The 18,589-nt window shown below is 37.1% G+C and overlaps 1 protein-coding gene across 1 annotated transcript in view; it reads left to right on the top strand.

Moving 5' to 3' along the window:
- Positions 1–1,150: 1,150 nt before the first annotated feature.
- LOC122802524 (inosine-uridine preferring nucleoside hydrolase-like) overlaps positions 1,151–18,589 on the top strand; it is a 311,465-nt gene continuing 294,026 nt past the window's right edge. The window contains exon 1 of the mRNA XM_044072178.1: positions 1,151–1,337. Within this exon, the coding sequence (XP_043928113.1) occupies positions 1,155–1,337 (183 nt within the window). The 5' untranslated portion in view covers positions 1,151–1,154. The remainder of the gene's footprint in view (positions 1,338–18,589) is intronic.

Here is an 18,589-nt window from a genome sequence, read left to right as displayed (position 1 = left end):
CCTTTATAAAATTGTCACACAAGATATAGGCAATGCCTATATTAAGAATAAATAAAACAAACCATATTAAAATTTTTTTCATTTGTATACATTATACATTACATATGCTTTCCTTCATTGTAACTATCATCAGTCCAACATTACATAAATTGCTGAACTCCTGCCTTCCCTTAAACCTCACTCCGACTCCTCCTCCTTCACATTATTATGCATGTATAGTTCCCACAATTTCCATTTATTTCTAAATAATTTGCTCCTTCCCTTTTCTAAAGATCCAATTTCTACTTATTTCATCTCTTTAACAGTTTTCTAATAATTACATTGTTGCCAGCCAACAGAATAAACTTAATAAGGCCATACTGTCTAAGCAATTCAGATTGTGTGACCGAGCTCAAAATAATTATTTTCTTAGTTACAGCCATTACAGCCATTTGGTCATCCAATATTTCTGACAAAGTACTCTAGGGAATTTTTAAAATATACCAATTCATTACACTTCCAAAACATATGTTCCGATGTATCTCTTTCTTCCCTGTTAGACCTCCATTTGTAATCTACCTCAAGAAACAATCTTTGAAGTCTGCTTGGGGTATAAAAAGACCTATGCAAACACTTCCAAGCAAAGGTCCTAAACCTTCTACACTTTTTTTGCATACTTGGAAGTCATGCATAAATCCTTCCAGTGTTCTCTTGTAAATTGTTTTTTTCAGTCTCTCTTTCCAAACTTTTCTAACCTCCTCCGATTGATTCTTATAGTTATCGTGCTCTATTTTAAATGCCCTACTAATTATCCTCTTTTTATCAGAAGCTTCTATTCTAAATTCAACTAAAAACTCTACCAGAGCAGGTGGCTCATTTAATTTGGGTTGTTTCCTCTAATACGTTCCTGATGAATTGTCATCCTTGGGCACTTGGTGATTCATCTCAGTTGAAGAGATATGTGCTTTAAGGTGTGTATTTCTGCACTGACTTTGACAAGTCAGCCCTATTTATATCCAGTTTTATTTTATTTGTTTTTAATTTTTTTTAGTTTTACTGACCCAACGCAATTTAAAGAATCTATCTGTAGCATATCTAGTCTTATATAATAAAACTGTCAATTGCAGAGTAAACTTATATTTATTTTCTTTATTTCCTTTTTTAGTGCATCTAAAATGGCAGAGAAGCTGTTGTTGATTGACACTGATTGTGGAGTGGATGATGCTCAAGCTATAATGATGGCTCTTGCGCAGCCAACAGTTCGGGTTCTGGGAATCACTTGTTGCCATGGAAATACAAGCATTGACAATGTGTGCAGAAATGTACTGCGAGTTTTAAAAGTATGCAATATATCTAAGGTACAGTATGATATGTATATTTATATAATATATATTTCTTTTAGTCCTCTGCTTGCTCTGGTCCCCTACCAATAACCATGACCTATCCATTCCTTCCACCACGTTCAACCCTCCTTTTACAATGGTAAATAATTGTCTATAGGAGACATGGACAGTTATAGTACAAGTGGTACAGGGCTTTTTTTTCAGTTGTATCTTTACTTGGTTACATACAAAGTGGGGAAGCTAAGGTAGATACTTGGCTCTGAATGTTATAGGAATAGTTCTTATGGGTTTCACTGTCTGTTGCCCTAGGTCAAGCCCTTCAGTGTCTGCTAGAGGGAGAGGTTGGGTAGGAAAGTGCCCACTCTCAACTCATTCCCTCAAGGAAGTAGACCAGGTTTGTGGTGCCTTCCATACTGGACTCTTAAACTCTTTTTATAGTACTTAAGCACAGATGATTCACGGTAAAGGTAGTATGTCTACCCCCTATGGCTCTCCTGATATATTTACTTTAGTGTACACCTTGGAGTTTGCTAGTTAAGCTGAAAATGCAGTAAAAGCTGCATTGTTTGCCATTTTATTCCTTCAACTTTGTTGTCTTATATTATTGTCAGTGATGACCTATAAGTGACCTGGGCTTACCTCTGCACCCCTTATCAATCCCTTTCAGTCTGTTTTGTTTAGGCCATCAGCTGCAGTACCACCAATAAATCCCCTGACCTTTCTAGTAGGAGTTGTAACAGCTCATTTGACATCAACACCTCCAGATTCATCCTGAATGTTTATTTCTACTGAAATACATCAGTGGATGGTAAAATATATTTATCTGCTGTCTGTATGTTTCCTTCTTTGCTTGCTTACACCTGTATTTAAAAGTGTAACCAGAAATGAGATACTTTGTCATTTGGTGTGGTAATATTTATAGGAGAAAGAGAGGGGGAACATGTCTGATATGTATCAGGCAATGGACAGTGAGTTCTAATGAACTGAGTTTGCACAGATCATTATATACATTAATTTATTCTGATGACTGAAAGTTCAACTATGTTAAGCAAGCAACTGCAGATAACCAAACATAAGAGGAAAGGGAAAGAATGGACGCATACCACAGCTGAAGATACTGTCACATGGAGAATCCAATGAGTGCAGATGCAATCAAAGGCTATCTCAGGTTTTCCTCCTTTCTTATTGGTGAGGACATTTGACCCATGCTATACTAACCAACCAATTTCTTGTTTCCCTAGCTGACATACAGATTCAGTGATGCCAGGTTTACTCTATTTCTGTAGATATATTAAGGGTGCATAGAAGTTCACCTTTTGGGTTTAACTAGTAGTCTTGTGTTTAGGCCATTTGTACTTGTTTATAGCTTCAGTGTCTTTCTGCCACTCAAAATTATGACGGTTATTCTGACATCTGGCATAGGACTATATGTGTGTGCCAAATTTTTTGCCAGATGGAATATTCATGTCACTTATAGCATACTCAAAGAACATATTGCTAAATATGTTATCTTGTTGCATGGGAAATGCATTGAGAGTTTATGACAAAATGGGAGTTGGGACACCAATAATTGTTCAGATATGCCTCTAAAACATTGCATGAAAAATATAGAATCAAATCAACGATGTAAACCTTTAAATTTTTCTTTTTTTTTTTTAACTTTCCTCATTAATGTGCATGGTGAAAATAGGGGTGTGGCATGATAGTTTCTTGCATGTCAGTGGCACAACAGGTAGCACACTCACCTTTGGTGCAGAAGGCTGTGAGTTCTATTTACACACTAGGTAGATTTATTGCTGATGCAGCAATACAGCATAAAGGGGTGCTGTACTCAGTGTTTCATCCTTTTGATGAGATATTAATGTGAGTTCCCATCTGCTTAAGTTGATGGTAGCTCAGGTGGATGTAAGAGATCCCATGGCACCTATTGAAAAGAGTAGGGGAAAATCTCCTGTACCCTGGTGAAATCTCTCCTAGTAGTATAAATTCACCTCAGTTTTCCCCAAAAAAGAGGCCAGTATCCTAGTGAGACTAAGCCAGTCAACAAAGGGATAAATAAAAAAAAAATGTTACATGGAAGAACACTACATCTAAGCATGTCCATTATAGCGTGTGGTCTGCTGTAATGGCTTTACTTCATTAATAGCAAGTGGATTGTTTGACTATACTTTAGAAACGCCAAGCTTAAAATCAAGCCTGATGTCCATAAATATTTAGTTACCCACAAAATATCCCAACTAACATACAAACCAAAGAATAAAAAGGTCACACAGCCAAACAATTCAGTAAAAACTGCAAGAAAAACCCAGCTAAGGACCTGTTGATGAGGTCACTAAAAATCCAAAACATGCCTTTCTACTGCTTGTGGGGTAATGCTTTATTGGCCTGAATATATGAATAATGACTTAGAAAGTAATAAGTCATGCACATTTAAAAGCCATGAAACTGAAACACTGTTTGCCTTTACAGGGTCATTTGCATATATCCCACTGACCTCTACTACAGGAGGTTTAACATTATAACACAGTGAAAACTCTAGCTTGCTCTTTACAGCAATTTCATAACAATTGAGTTTCATGACCATTTACACTTTGCCAGTACCAACCCTTAGGCGATATCTCTTTTTTTCTAGGAGGGCTAGGCCAGTCATGTGTAGGATGAATTTGTGTGTACCTATCCAATCATCCAGGTCCAGTTTGAAGGACAGTAGTGTATCATGCTGCTTAATCTGCATGGACTTTATGGTCCAAAGGTGGGGAATGTGTGCTGAATGATTTATCTAGCTCTCCGTCTCATTTTCTTTATCTGCTGGTGAAGATTTAGTTCCCAGGTTCTGGTATTTGTGGATCTGTTAGTCTTAAGGAGATACAAGAGATCCAGGATAACAGGGCCTCTACTGGCACAGAAGGCAAGTCATAGATCTCCCCTCAAGAGTCTATAATATACTGAAAAAAGGGACAGTGCTTCCAGTCTCTCCTGGTCTGTAAGCCCATGAGCTCCTTAGTTAGGAACTTTTGGGATCTTTCTAGTTGTTTGATATGTCTAGTGAGGTCCAGAAGGGGATGTTGTACTGTATAACTGGCCTAATTGATGCTAAAAGTAAGGGAATGATGATCCCTTTGGATTTGAATATTACCTTGGCAATTAGTTGTGTTGAGTAGAAGGATTTTCTGACTACTGCTGTCACATGGCAATCAAAAAAAGGGAATTATGAACCCATGTTCTATGGTCCTGAAAAAAATTTTCATTTTGAAGTGGGATATGGTATATGCTGTTGGTTGAGGGGAGGGAATGTTTACCAAATGTGACAATATTACTCTTTGCTGCATTTAATTTGAGCCCATTTTCAGTATACCAGTGATTTACATGTGCAAGATGTCCTGACTATGATCATTGATATAGTATTCCAAACAGATGGGTTTTCACTGCTAAATTCCAGCCAGGGTACCAAAGCTTAATCTTCCCTGGACTGTACATCCAACATAAGAACTTATCTCCAAAGCTTAAGGGTATGTAGACAGACGTATGAGCACAGATTCTTAGACTATCTTGCTGCCAGCCCGAGTGCAGGTCTCACATCCATTGGACTGATCTTCAAATGGTGTTGGTACCCTAACTACTAAAGAAAGACAGATAAGTGTCCCATTGAGAAACCTTCCTTTACTTATATAAATTGTTTTGTCATTTCTGTGTTAGATGTCAGCTAGGAGTATGGTAGGCAAATTCTGTACAAAGACCTCCATAAGAAAAGTATTATCATAAAGAAAAGTATTATCTTAACTAACAACACTCCCTACAAATCCTTAGTCACCTACCTACTAACAAGGCCCCCCTCCCCGTATAGATGCCCATGACACTCGAGACCTAAATGGTTTGGGGTGCATGGCTAGGTTTATAAGGGGCAAAAAAGAGTTGCACTTATGGTCAGATACTTTAGCCAGCAGCATTTGGGCAAGCAAATAGAACAAACTTTATTACCACTTATAATTTTAATGCTAAAACCACTAAACACAGCATTTTTGTCTACACGTACTAAGACGTCATCAGAAATACATACACCATTTACCTGTACTTTCTAATAATCATCATTTCTGCTATAGGATAGCATGAACATTTTAAAATAATATAAATATGTATATTTCTACTTAAAATCAGGATTGTATGATTATATATCAGTAGCCCCTGTATTAGCATTAAGAACAGCTAGGTTATAACTATCACATTTATTTTTTTTATGAGAGGAAGTAGTTTTATTCTTATTTTTATTATTTTACTAGTAAAATGGTTTAAGTTTTTGCATAAAATAGGATTAATCATTCTCTACATGTTAAGTTTTTGCACACAATAAGTTCTATTATTCTCTTTCACCTACTAAATAACTTATCATAAAAGATTCACGACATAATATAGGGCAAAGTTCATAACACATGGATGATGACATACTTTTGCTTTACCATATGGTCCCAAACCAGTTTACTTATTGTAGTTTTCTGTAATTGGTTTAAAATAAGGGTTTTTATATAGATATTAATTTTTAAGTAAAGATATACATATTTATATTATTTTAAAACATTCATGTTATCTTATAGCAGAAATGATTATGACAGTGTGTATATAAACAGGAAGACAAATCACATATGTACTTCTGATGAAATTTTAGCATATAGGGATGGAACATTGTGTTTAGTGGTTTTAGTGTTAAAACTATAACTGGTTTATTCTACTTGTCATCACTCAAAAGTTGCTGGCTGAAGTATCTAGACCATAAGTGCTACTCTTTTTTTGTTTTTTTCTGGTTATTCTTGCACTTATTCTATTTGTGGGTTGGATAGGCTTATAAGGGCCCTAGTGGTCTTTAGCCTTGTAACAAGCTATGAACCTATATTCAATGTCTATTCTACACTGGTGCAGATTACGACTACAAGGGCTGTTCTGCTTGCCAAGCCTTTGTCTCCAGGATTTTGCAATCCCATTTGTCTTTATGTAACACCTTCACAGAGGCCCAGAATCTGAAGTGTTTGGACCACTCCAAGACAGCAGATACTGCCTCCCTGGATGTACCTCCATCCCACAAGAAAAACTCAAGAGGCCTAGGCCTGACACTCAGTCTTCTCAGTCTGATTCTGATGTACCTTCTGAGGTTACAGAACCCAGAGTACATCCATCTCTATCTCTGATGTCCTCTACTATGACTCTGTAGAAGGCTAGTATGACATCAGAGGGACATACAGTTGATGAGACTGCTACTGTTGAGAAGGGGGAACTGAGATTCATAATTTCAAAGGAACCAGAAAGCATCCTGCAAATTTTAGTTAGGGATGACATTCTTAGAATGTTAATTGAGATACATCAGGGGTCTGAACCACCCTGCTTGGTTCAAGCAGATATCACACCAAAGAAAAAGCAACAAAAGACAAATTATGTCCTTTCAGATCCTCCATCTAGACAGAAGGAGTGGATGGACTTCTCTCAATGTCTGCTCAAGGCCATTATGGTCCTGAAACTACTTTTGCATTTTTGCCAGCCAACAGCATAAACTTAATAAGGCCTTACTGTATCTAGGCAATTCAGATCCTGGGTCCCAGCTAAAAATAATTATTTCCTTAGTTACAGCCATTTGGTCATCCAATATTTCTGACAGAGTACTCTGTAGGGAATTTTTAAAATATGCCAACTCAGTACGCTTCCAAAACACATGTTCCCATGTACCTCTTTCTACAGTATCAGACCTCCAACATTTGTGGTCTACCTAATAAATCTTTGAAGTCTGCTTGGGGTATGAAAATACCTATGCAAACACTTCCAAGCAAAGGTCCTAAACCTTCTGGACTTTGTTGCATACTTGGCAGCCATACATATGTCCTCCTAATGTTCTCTAGTAAATTATGTTTCTTGTCTATCTTCCCATTCTTTTCTAATCTCCTTTAATTGATTCTTATAGTTATCATGCTATATTTTATATGGCCTACTAATTATCCCATTTTCATCAGAAGCTTCTATTCCAGATTTTCACTAATCTGCTTGCCAATATAATTTTAAATGTTAAGTATACCGTACATTTCACTCAGCACACTGTGTTCAGACCTCTCATAATTGCTTGCAACTGCAGGTTGTTGGTCACCAAGTAAATGCAGTTGATAATGTGAAAGAGAGAGAGGAAAAAAACAGCTAGTAACTTGTAACTTTTCAGATGCATGAAAAAATGTTTGTAAATTTCAGTCAGAACACACTGTTCAGGCCACCCATGAATATTTACTTGGACCTGTACACTTCTCGTTTTCCACTGAGAGTATTTGCTAATGAAAAAATGTCAAATTACATTGCAGATGCAATTTCTATCCTTTCATTGTTTTGTCTTATTTTCCACCCCTATTTGCTTAAGACCCTTGTCTATAGCTTAAATCAAGGGCATTAATCTAGACATGTATCCCTCTGAAAACAGGGGAAATTACATTAATTCTACATATTGTGTTCAGTATACTTTTACATCCCTCATTACAGCAGCTCGAGATCACATCCTTATATTTACTTTAATTGCTTATTTTCAGACTTTCTTACCTTGTGAAGCTCTGGATACATTACAACTAAGAACTTGATTTAATGTCTAACATATGTTACAATCACTGATAAGACTCATTCACCTCACATTTAAAACTTACCTGACTGCACCCCATACAAAATTGCTTTACAACCTGACATAAAAGTTACATCATGAAGTTTTATACAAATATTAATAAGAACAAAACTGTTTTACTTGCAGTTACTCCTTCAGTGTACTTCAAAACAGTAAGGACATAAAGTGGGGTATATTCTTTACAATTCATCCACTGGTTTAACATAGCCATCAAAATTCTACACTTTCTAAATCACTTCTTGCAAAGCCATATTTTACAAGTTTAATCCTATATTTAATGGGACTGATGCTTTGCAGTCTCACATTTATTCACTAATTTCATAATGTTATTGATCTGTTTTCTGATCAGTCCCATATTCCAACACGTTTCTGGTTTGAGTCCAATGTACTTCCAGTTTTTATCATCTCCTATGCTTTTTTCTTTCACTCAAGCATTTACGTTGGAACAGTGGCAAAGGTTTCATACTAATGTAGGTCTTGGCTGCTTTCTCAAGGTCAGACTTGGATCATATACACCACGTGCCTTCTCAATTAACAAATCCTGTTGAGGAACACCAGAGTAATTGCTTATTTGTACTTTCATGAAACTAATGTAGTCTGTTCCTTCTAGCTTCTATGGTACAGCAGAAAATCTCATTTTTTCTGTATGCTTTGTTTTTTCACTCGACTATTTTTGGAAGCAGCTCTTCTTTGGAAGCCATATGCTAAACCAGGCTTCACTTCATTTCAGCCTATGATTTTTTGCAGTTTTATTAGTTCATCTGACTCACTAGTTAACGCTTCTTCTATTTTGTCCAGCCTTTTTTATTACACATTATATATTCTTCAGTGTCTCACCTGTATAAACACCTCTGAGTGCATTTGATTTATTTTTTCCTTTAAATTACTGGACACCCTCTCCTGTACTAAAGCTGAAACTTGAAGTGTTTTTTTTTTCCTAAACAACTGCAAGATTCTTTAAAACAGTATTTTTTAAAGGAGAACCAATCCACATACAAAAAAAAACATGTTTATGTCATCATGTCTTGATGCTTTCTACACTTCAACAGCATTTTTGGAATCTAAATACTTTTTTTATATTTGAAATGTAATTCCAGAGTCTGCCCACATACGGTCCAGCATCTCGATTTTTAAGTCTACCTTTAGGTATTCTACATTGTAGTGTTTGAGTTTAAAATATTACATCATAGCCCCTAAGCTCCTGTCAATGCATTGATTTTGCATGTGTTTTCATGTATACCCTGCTTTCTTTTAGTCAGTCATGTTAATGACTATTTAAAAGACAGACAGTGATAATCACACAGGACATTATTATCAGTGTCTGTTACTACTACTTCTTTCTAAAGTCGCCAATTTTCATTATTTTGTTATGCCTGAGTTGTAGTCCTTAAACTCATCTCCACCCCAACACCTCCCCTTTGTATCTGTCAAAGTGACAAATTTGAGCTGTTTGCTTCTGTGATTGATAGCTCACACCAGGAGACAAAGCTCATGTGCTGAGAATACTGTTCTGTGTGATTATCTGTTTGTCTTTTAAGTAGTCATTGAAAAGCAAGAAATGGTAATTAAACCTGACTGACTAAAAGAATGCAGGGTATATATAAAAACTCATGTAAAGTCAATGCACTAAGAAGAGCTTAGGGGCTATAATGTAACAGTTAGCTTAGGGTCTATGATGTAATATTTTAACTCCAAATACTGTACTGTTGAATGCCTGGAGGTAGACTAACAAATCAAGATGCCAGACCCAGTGTGGGCAGACTCTGGAATTACATTTAAAAATATAAAAAAAGATATAGAGTCCAAAAGTACTCTTAAAATATAGGAAACATCAAGACTTTTTTTTTAATCTGTGGGCATGGTTCTCCTTTACAAACTAAGATGCAGTTATCTACTTTGTCCATTTTATCTCACTCACCAGTGTCTTGGTTAAGAGTCAAATCTACTTGAAAGGCTGTGAAGCTGAAGCGCTCTTGAGTACACACACACACACACACACACACACACACACACACACACACACACACACACACACACACACACACACGTATACATGTACCAGAAAGTGCACGATGTATTGTCATTTATTTATTTATGTTTATATTTATTTGTCATTTGTTAACCGGATTAGTCCAGCTGAGCCAGGGACTCATTTTCAGTGGAGAGCCAAGGAAAAAAGCTCCAAAAATACAATGAAAAAAATGTACATTCATTCATAACTATACAAGAATGACAGCTTACACAAATACAAGATTGTACAATTACAAAAGTACATACAGTCAATACTGTAGAAATAAAAGCTGAACAGTTGCTAAGGAGTTTATACGGTTTAGCAGTTGCTCAAAGTTTATACATGATAAGAAAGATGATGAAAAAATACCCATGGAGAGTAGACATTACAAGTAAATACTAATGACAGAATTGTATAAAAAAAGTGTCTAGATAGGTAGCATAAATGAGATTAGAATGTTTTTAACATTAAATAAAAAATGAAGCACCTGAATGATTCTATATGGGCTTAAAGAGCTACTAAAAACATTACAAATGGTGAGATGAAGCTGCAGCATTTGGCTGGTTCCCTCAAAATTACTGCTACAGATAAAAATGACTTAAGCACTACTTTCCACTTGCTTTCTCCTTAAGTTTCAGACTAATGTATTGTAACTCCTATGTCATTCCTAGCCTCTTTAGGCCTATTCCTATACCTAAACCTGCTTGTAAGGTCCAACCCACCAGCTATATTCTACAACTTGAAAATTACAAAATGAAGGCTTCACATCTTTCAGTTCAAGACTCACTCCTGGAGCTTTTCCACATAAATTGTCCTGTCTCTTTAGTGTAATCCTATTACAAGACTGTCACTTGTCCCTTCTCTATCACCCTAAAGTTGAAAAGGTAGCATGGCAAATAGGGAGGCATGTTCTCCCTCCTTCAATTCTCTCCTTATTACCCTTCCCTAATCCTTCTTCCCAATACTGCAGCTTATAGTTTTCATCATTCTTCATCTTGTTCTTCTGTGCCTTGCTCTGCTATTAGACCCCTGCTTTAATGTCTCCATCTCTCTTAATTCCCTGTACACCTTTGCCCTCTACTAAACCAATTTTGAGATTTTTACTCGTCCATTAATAATAATCTCTAGCCTGCCTATCCATGATCTGCCTCCATCTTGTGCATCAACATCTTAAAGAAAACATTCCCACTTTTATGGAACCTATCTTCCTATACAACTCCTCACACATCTTCCTGTCTTACTCCATCTCTTCTTATCTTCTGCACACCACCATCATATATGCATAGTCAGACCCATTATCTTAACACTTCCAGGAGCAGATATCCTTTTTTCAACCACTCTCACACACAAGTAGACAGGGATTGTCCTGCCATTTGCTGATTCACATCCTAATTTCCTTACACAACTGCAGGGACTCCTGCCAGATATGATCATCATCCCATTCCCCTCTTGTCACTGCAACACATTTCTCTCTCTTTTTTTGGAAACACACCCAATGCTTTAAACATTATCCCTAATTCTCCCTGCCTTATACATGACAACTGCTCTCCTTTTAACTGCTTAGCTTCTGTGTTCTATGCCTTTTGATCTCTCTCTCTCTCTGTAGACCCGCCTTTGACCATTTTTTCAATGGTCCATTTATATTCCAGTCCTCCCTTCAGCATATTATATTATGTTCCACCACCATCATTTATGGAAGCCAAAATCCCTTATCTTAACACTTCCAGCAGCAGCCATCCCTTTTTCACCCTCTTTCATACACAAGTAGACTGGTATTATTGTGCCATTTACTGACTCACATCCTAATCATGTGCAAAACTGCAAGGACTCTTGCCAGATATGATCATTCCCCTCTGGTCACTGTACCCACTGCACCACATTTTCTAATTTTTTTGGGTACCAGCCCAAAGCTTTAAAAATGACCCACAACTCTCGCTGCCTTTCACATGACAAGCATTCTTCCTTTTAACTGCTTAACTTCTATCCCATTTCAATCTCTTTGCAGGCCTGCCTTTGACCAATTTTCTGGTGATCCCTTTATGTTCCAGTCAATTTCACTTCATAATACTATATTATATATTTAATTGATTGAAAAAGTTTCTAACCTTTCACTTTTACTTCAGTTTGTAAATCTTGTACTTTCCTTATGCTCGCACCTTTCCACCACTGAAGCTATTCACCTTTTGAGGTTACATTCATCTTTCCTTCCTTCCTGAACCAGTCCCCTGTAAACCTAAATCTGACACCAACTTCCCCTTTACCATCCTGTTTACCCCTCCCAAAAGTTATTCAGAACTGTTCAATTCATCACTACCCTCCTTCTCTCAATATTCATCTCCCATAACATCCACCTGAGATGTGGTCTTATAGTTGCCCTAACCATGGTCACCAAGTTACCTACTACTGCTTATCTATACAAGTCTGATGTCTCCCTCCTGGTCCTGTAATTTTGTCCTTCCCATCCTTCTGCCTTCATCTTCAGACAAAACTTGAAGACAAATCATACTTGTGCTTCATTTATTTTATATCTAGTACTTACAGGAATAAGCATTGTGAGATACAGTACACAGAGTACTGCAAACATTCTGATCATGTTTATTCTACCTAAAAGCAGAGCAGACTCACCCTCCCCAACCAACAGTCTAACAAAATTGGCACCATCCAAATCACTCCTAATTTCCATTATTTTTTTTTCTGATGTAGAGGGCTAAACCTCAACCTCAGGGTCTTCCCCTTTCTGTATTATCAGTGGTAACAGCCCTTTTAATTTAGCGCCTCTCAAGTAAATCACCACTGATTTTTCTTGGGGGGGGGGGTGAAATTTAATTTCAACTTATCTACCAAATTTACCAAATTCTTGAAAGACTACTTCCAAATTCTTCTACCTTGATGAGCAAGCATTTAGGAATTAAGGTTGTGTTTAACTTGTGGGATTGCAATTTGGAAGCGTGATTGGAAGAGTGGAAATTAAAGTGGCAAATGAGGTTAAATGGCACTAATAAACCTGTTCTGAATAAATCTGTCAGTATTGCTAGTGTTTTAAAGCTTGAAGCTGCCAAGTTATGATCAAAAATTAAATCTGAGGAAATATATGTATTTTATGAGTATTAATACGATTTTAAAACTATTTAGATATGCATTTGTATATTTTTGGACCTTAATATGCAGTTTAAAATATATATTTTTATAATTCATTTTGAATTCATGTATCACCCTATTGTGATCATATGACATGATTTTTATTATATAATTAACAAGTTAGTTAAAGTTGTTTTGAAGATGTCTGATTTACTACAATGAAGACAAAAGCACTTACACATTATAGTTGTTTTATTGCCAGCACTGGACTCTGTTTGACATATCAGTATACCATCATGCTATGTTTGATTTGCAAATAAATGAATGCTTCTGAAGTTCACTTTCCTGCACCCCTTAATCTTCTGACTTATCCTAGTCCTTTCATTGGTACCTCTATAACCAATTAAAATAGAATAGGAGTGGGAAGACACAATGATCTGGTTTGTCTTTCAACCCTGTCAGCCTGAGAAAGAGCGCCATTTGCAGCCATCATCGGGATTGTCACTCCGGACCATGTCATAACCCTGGTAATAAACCTGTGCTTCAGAATCAGAATCATATAGCATGCTATAAGTTCAAGAATAAATGTTCTTCACAGAGACACCTCCCTAAAGATTTTAGCTAAGAATCAAATGCCTATATAATCATAAAAAAACTATCCTCACTGAACTAATTTGTTGGTCTTTCATGGTCTCCATAAGATCTAACAATAGATAAAAGTCATCTTTGACCTTCACCTCCTTACAAAAAAAAAAAAATGGTGCCTCTCCCTTACCAGACACACTTTCACTTTTTCCAACCCAGTTAATAGCAGCTAAGCACAGATTTTTGCATCATATGTTAACAACAGAACTGGCCTGTGATTAGTTGGAGCCTCCTTTCCATCCTTCCTTTTGGGTAGAGCTACTATTAAAACCTTCTCCCAAGATGGTGGAACATCCACACATCACATTTTTAAACTGAATCTTTTAATGGAACCATGCTGTTTGTCAAGAGAAAACAACTGTTTTCATTTATTCTATATATGCATGTATGTATTTATTTACTTTTGCAAACACGGTTAGTTTCACTAGGCTAGTAGCCTCTTTTCAGGGAAGACCTGAGGTGGCATTTATACTGACTAGGGGAAATTTGACCAGGGCACCAGGGAAATTCACCCACTCTTTTAATAGCTGCTGTGGGATTTTTACTTCCACCTGAGCTACGGCAAACTCAGGCAGATGGGACTTTGGTTTAATGCCTCATATGAATGACGGCAATTATTTAGTCTGTTCTGGAAGCAATGTAAATGTGGATCATTTGGGTGAGTTTCTCCTTACTTCCACTGTTGTGTAGCCTTGGGATTAGTATATTTAGAAATGCAGGACAGTTGGAGTGTAGAAGCTTGGTCCTCCAGGAAAATGTTTTTTTTTTTTTATTTTTATTTTTTGAATTTTTCTTCCCATTCTCTGCTGACTTTAAGCATGTTCATATTCACATCCATTAGCCCTTTTTCTAAAGTTCCCATGCCATGTCAGCAGCACCCACCCCCCAGTGTGACTCACACTGAGAGGGTCTCCATACCAGAAGAGCACCTTATGCGTGGAGCTCCCCTATTTCTGCACCAGGGTTTAGGGGTATGCACCTACTGGTACTTTATAGTGGAACAGGTCAAGCAAGATGCCATCATGCTGCAGCTAGTAAGGGATTTTTACTGGCATAATCCCTACCCATATGGTAACAGATATTTTGCATGTGTGGTGGGTGGGCAATGAGGTGTGGTCAAAGTCATTTCCACCCAGCTGCAGCAGCCATGCACCCACAGCTCAAAGCCCAGCCTTCACCAGACCTCCAGGAGAGAGTCTTCTCAGAATGTTCCCACATCCACAGGATATGCACACCCATCCTGCACTATCAAACTTCCTGACACAATAATCAAGCTCAGGTCACCTGGACTCTAGTCAGGGCTCTATCTCTCTATGACACCAGCACAGTTATTTTTTTCTGTTGATGTGGTTGGTATAGCTCATCAGTGTGTGTGTGTGTGTGCACGCATGTGCATGTGTACATATTATGTCAAAGTAAATCCCACAAATAATTGTCAGTACTAAGCTACACACCCCATTTAGTATTATAGTGTTTTATAAATGTCTGCATGACTCCATCATCCCTACTAGCTGTCCAGTCTTTCAGCTTAAGTAACTTAAAAGTCTTATTCTAGTAATCCAAGGAATTGGTTGGTATTTTCTCCCTTACTATTATACACCTCTCAGGAGATATCCTGCTCTCCTCAAAGAGATTTTCCCTCTCTAAAGAGATTAGTTACTAACTTTTTATGGGATGGAGGCACACCTCAGATGAGTTGAGTTTTTTTGCCCTGTCATTGGTATTGAAAGGCTTGTGTCTTCCTCGTTTTTAATTTTACAGTAAAGCTGCTAAACTGATGTCTTTAATAAGTATTGTTGGGGATTATTCTTCATTTATTTGGAGTGAACTGATCCTTGATAGACTGGAGAGAGTAAATAAAGATATAAGATGATCTCAAGTGGTAGATTCCCATCAAAGGGAAAGGCCAGAGATATAGTTAGTGACTGTTTAATGCTAATTCAGTTGGCTTTTCAGGAAACTGATGCACACACCTGTATTGTTGAGTTGTCTTCTCTTAGACTGAAGGTTAACTGAACCCTTCTCAATGTGGTAGGTTAGAAATTTGAAAAGTCTCCTCTTGCTTCAGTTTTTAGGATCAGTTAATAGTTGGAGCCTGAATGATGGTGTGGGAGGATTTTCAGAGGTTATGAGGAGAAAATCAAGAGAATGAAGAACTACACTGAGCCTTCATCAATAATCGTGCTTCTTTGCAGTTAGGCTCAGTTCCTAGTAAAGGTTGACCGTTATGGGTACAATTTTAGATTAATATTAGGTGTGTTTCTGGAGTCCCTGGGGGAATACCTCCACGATTTATCAGTTATTCACAGATGTAAGGTCCTACTAGACCAACAAATATAGGCTGAATTGGGAATGAGATCTTAACATTCAAATATCTAGAGAAAATTTTTCTAAAATAAATTAAATGTTTTTCTGTTTATTTTGATGGCAATATTTCTTCATGTATTTTTATATGCTTTCAAGACTTTTTAGGGTGTTTTTGTGAATGCCAGTGTCATGCTGGAGGTATGACACGGAGGGGGGAATCTCTGGATAGGCTACACATAGTTTAGGATTGTCTAGCTCTATTTGCAGTCCCCAAGAAGAGCAGAATTTAATAAATGGCATTTCTGATGAAAGGCCATTCGTCACTGAGGTCCTTCGATGATTTAATATAGACCCGTATACACCATGTAGAGAGTTGAATTACAGTGAAATACCTTTTCTGGCGACTAAGTCAAAGCAATGCTACAGGAGATGCACTGTATTTCAGTTATGTCACCAAACTTTAGAACGAGTTACTACTTTCATTAAAACAAATAGATTAAAAACTTTAACCCAGATTAAGATAACACCTGATCTACTCCAGGCTGTGCTCGTGTGAACTCACCAGGATAATGTGGAATCTTTTAGTCCCTACCATGTCTGTAAGATTATGTCACCAAATTTTGGAACAAATTACTACTTTCACTAAAACAAACAGATTAAAAGGCTTTAACCCAAATTAAAATAACACCTGACTGACTCCAGGCTGTGCTTGTGTACTTCACCAGTATAATGTGGAACCTTTTAAGGTGCTACCACATCTGTAAGATTGTCACCAAACTCTGAAACAAGTTACTACTTTCACTAAAACAGATTAAAAGGCTTTAGCCCAAATTAAAATAACACCTGAATGACTCCAGGCTGTACTTGTGTAACCTCACCAAGATAATGTGGATGCTTTAAGTCACTACCATGTCTGTAAGATACCTTAAGCACAAACACAAGTCACTTGCACAGCTGTACTAATTATAAATACCAACTCCAAGATCGCACTACAGTGAGGAAAGGGCAAATTGTCTGATCTTGAATATACAGCGATCTCAGTATGAACAATTCAGCGAATGGCATGTTCAATGTAAGAGCACCGAAAATGTCATTCGCTTAACTGAATTTTCGAGGATTTAATATAGACCTGGTGAATACTTCTGAAGGATGTTATTTTAGGCTGCGACTAGCTGGATGTAGATTAGGAGTTGTTATAGTTATAATGTTTGTATTTACTTTAAGGCAAGATAGTGGTGAATCCTATATGATAATTTTGTAGCAAATTTTGCTACTTTGTTGTAGCATGCCTCTAATTTTGTTTGCAAATATAGCTGATGCATATAGGAGTATGGGAAGAAGGTACAGCTGGGCATGGCTCCCCTTGTTGCAACAGCTAAGTATGGGTTTGACTGGTAGTGAAGATCTATTTGTTTAGTGTGTGTGTGTAATATCAAAACACTGTGTGACTGTAATATCAAAAGAGTGTCTGAGGGCAAAGAATTGTTTGGCTGTGAATAACATTCATTTGTTTATACTTTGGGTTTAACAACAAGCTTGCATCAGTTAGGCAGGATTTGGCAGAAGAAAAGGATTCTTGGGTGATAATGACTTGCAGTACAGACGCAGAGCTGGATCATGGTCAAATGAGGCCAGGGTAATGGATTAGGGCCCGCCAACTCCACAGTCTTTCCAGTGTCCCATTACCTGGCTGCATCTTCCCAGTTACCATAAAACTGTTTAAACCGGTCATTGTGCATACTGTTTTCTTCTTTACTTCTACAATGATTACAGATATTTGGATTTAATTTAAAACTTTTATTTCAAATTTTTTAGCACAAATTAGCTAGCCATTTACTAAACAAACAATGCAGTCTCACAATGAAAACAGACTTGGCATGAGTAACAGTAAATTTCTCTGCCCTTGAAAATCACGTTAATTGGAAATGCATACAGTCAGTGGTGGATTAATTGCATCTTTGGGATGTTTTCAAACCAAGTGTCCCCTGCACACATTTTTAGAACCATGCATAAATGCATGTGACATTTTTCGTATAACAACACCATGTATTAAAAATAAACTAAGAACATATAAATAATACCTTTAGCCATGAGAACACAGTTAAATTGTGTAGGAGCACAGCTTCAACAAGCTGCTCAAGCTGAGACTATCATTAAGACCTGGAAGGGTGAGGGCATCTAATCTCACCTGCCAACATAACTCTTTAAACTCAAGGAAATCCTCCCATGGACCACCCCGAGGGTCCTGTAGCACCTTTTCAATCACTAAAAACCTGAATTCATGGTCAGGGTATCTTTCTACGTGCTTAAATAAAGCACTGTTAGGGTTACGGATTTTGAGGTTACTTGTATGTTCATAGATTCTTTCTTTAAGTCTCCTTTTGGTTTTTCCAATATAGAAACCCTTGCATTTTGTGCACAAAGCGGCGTAAACCAAACCTTTAGTACTACAAGAAAATTTCCCTTTAGGTCTAATAGTGGTGTGGTTAATTTTAATTTTGTCAGTGCTGAGAATAAAATTACATTGTGCACAAAACCCACATTTCTTGGTCCCTAAATCACCTTGTGGGGGAGCCATTTGAATATCTCTTT

Source organism: Protopterus annectens, chromosome 5.part0, assembly GCF_019279795.1.
Source record: "Protopterus annectens isolate FY-2018-M chromosome 5.part0, PAN1.0, whole genome shotgun sequence".
Taxonomy (NCBI): Eukaryota; Metazoa; Chordata; order Ceratodontiformes; family Protopteridae; genus Protopterus; species Protopterus annectens.
Note: the sequence above shows the minus strand (reverse complement) of the source record. Positions and strands in the feature narration are given on the sequence as shown.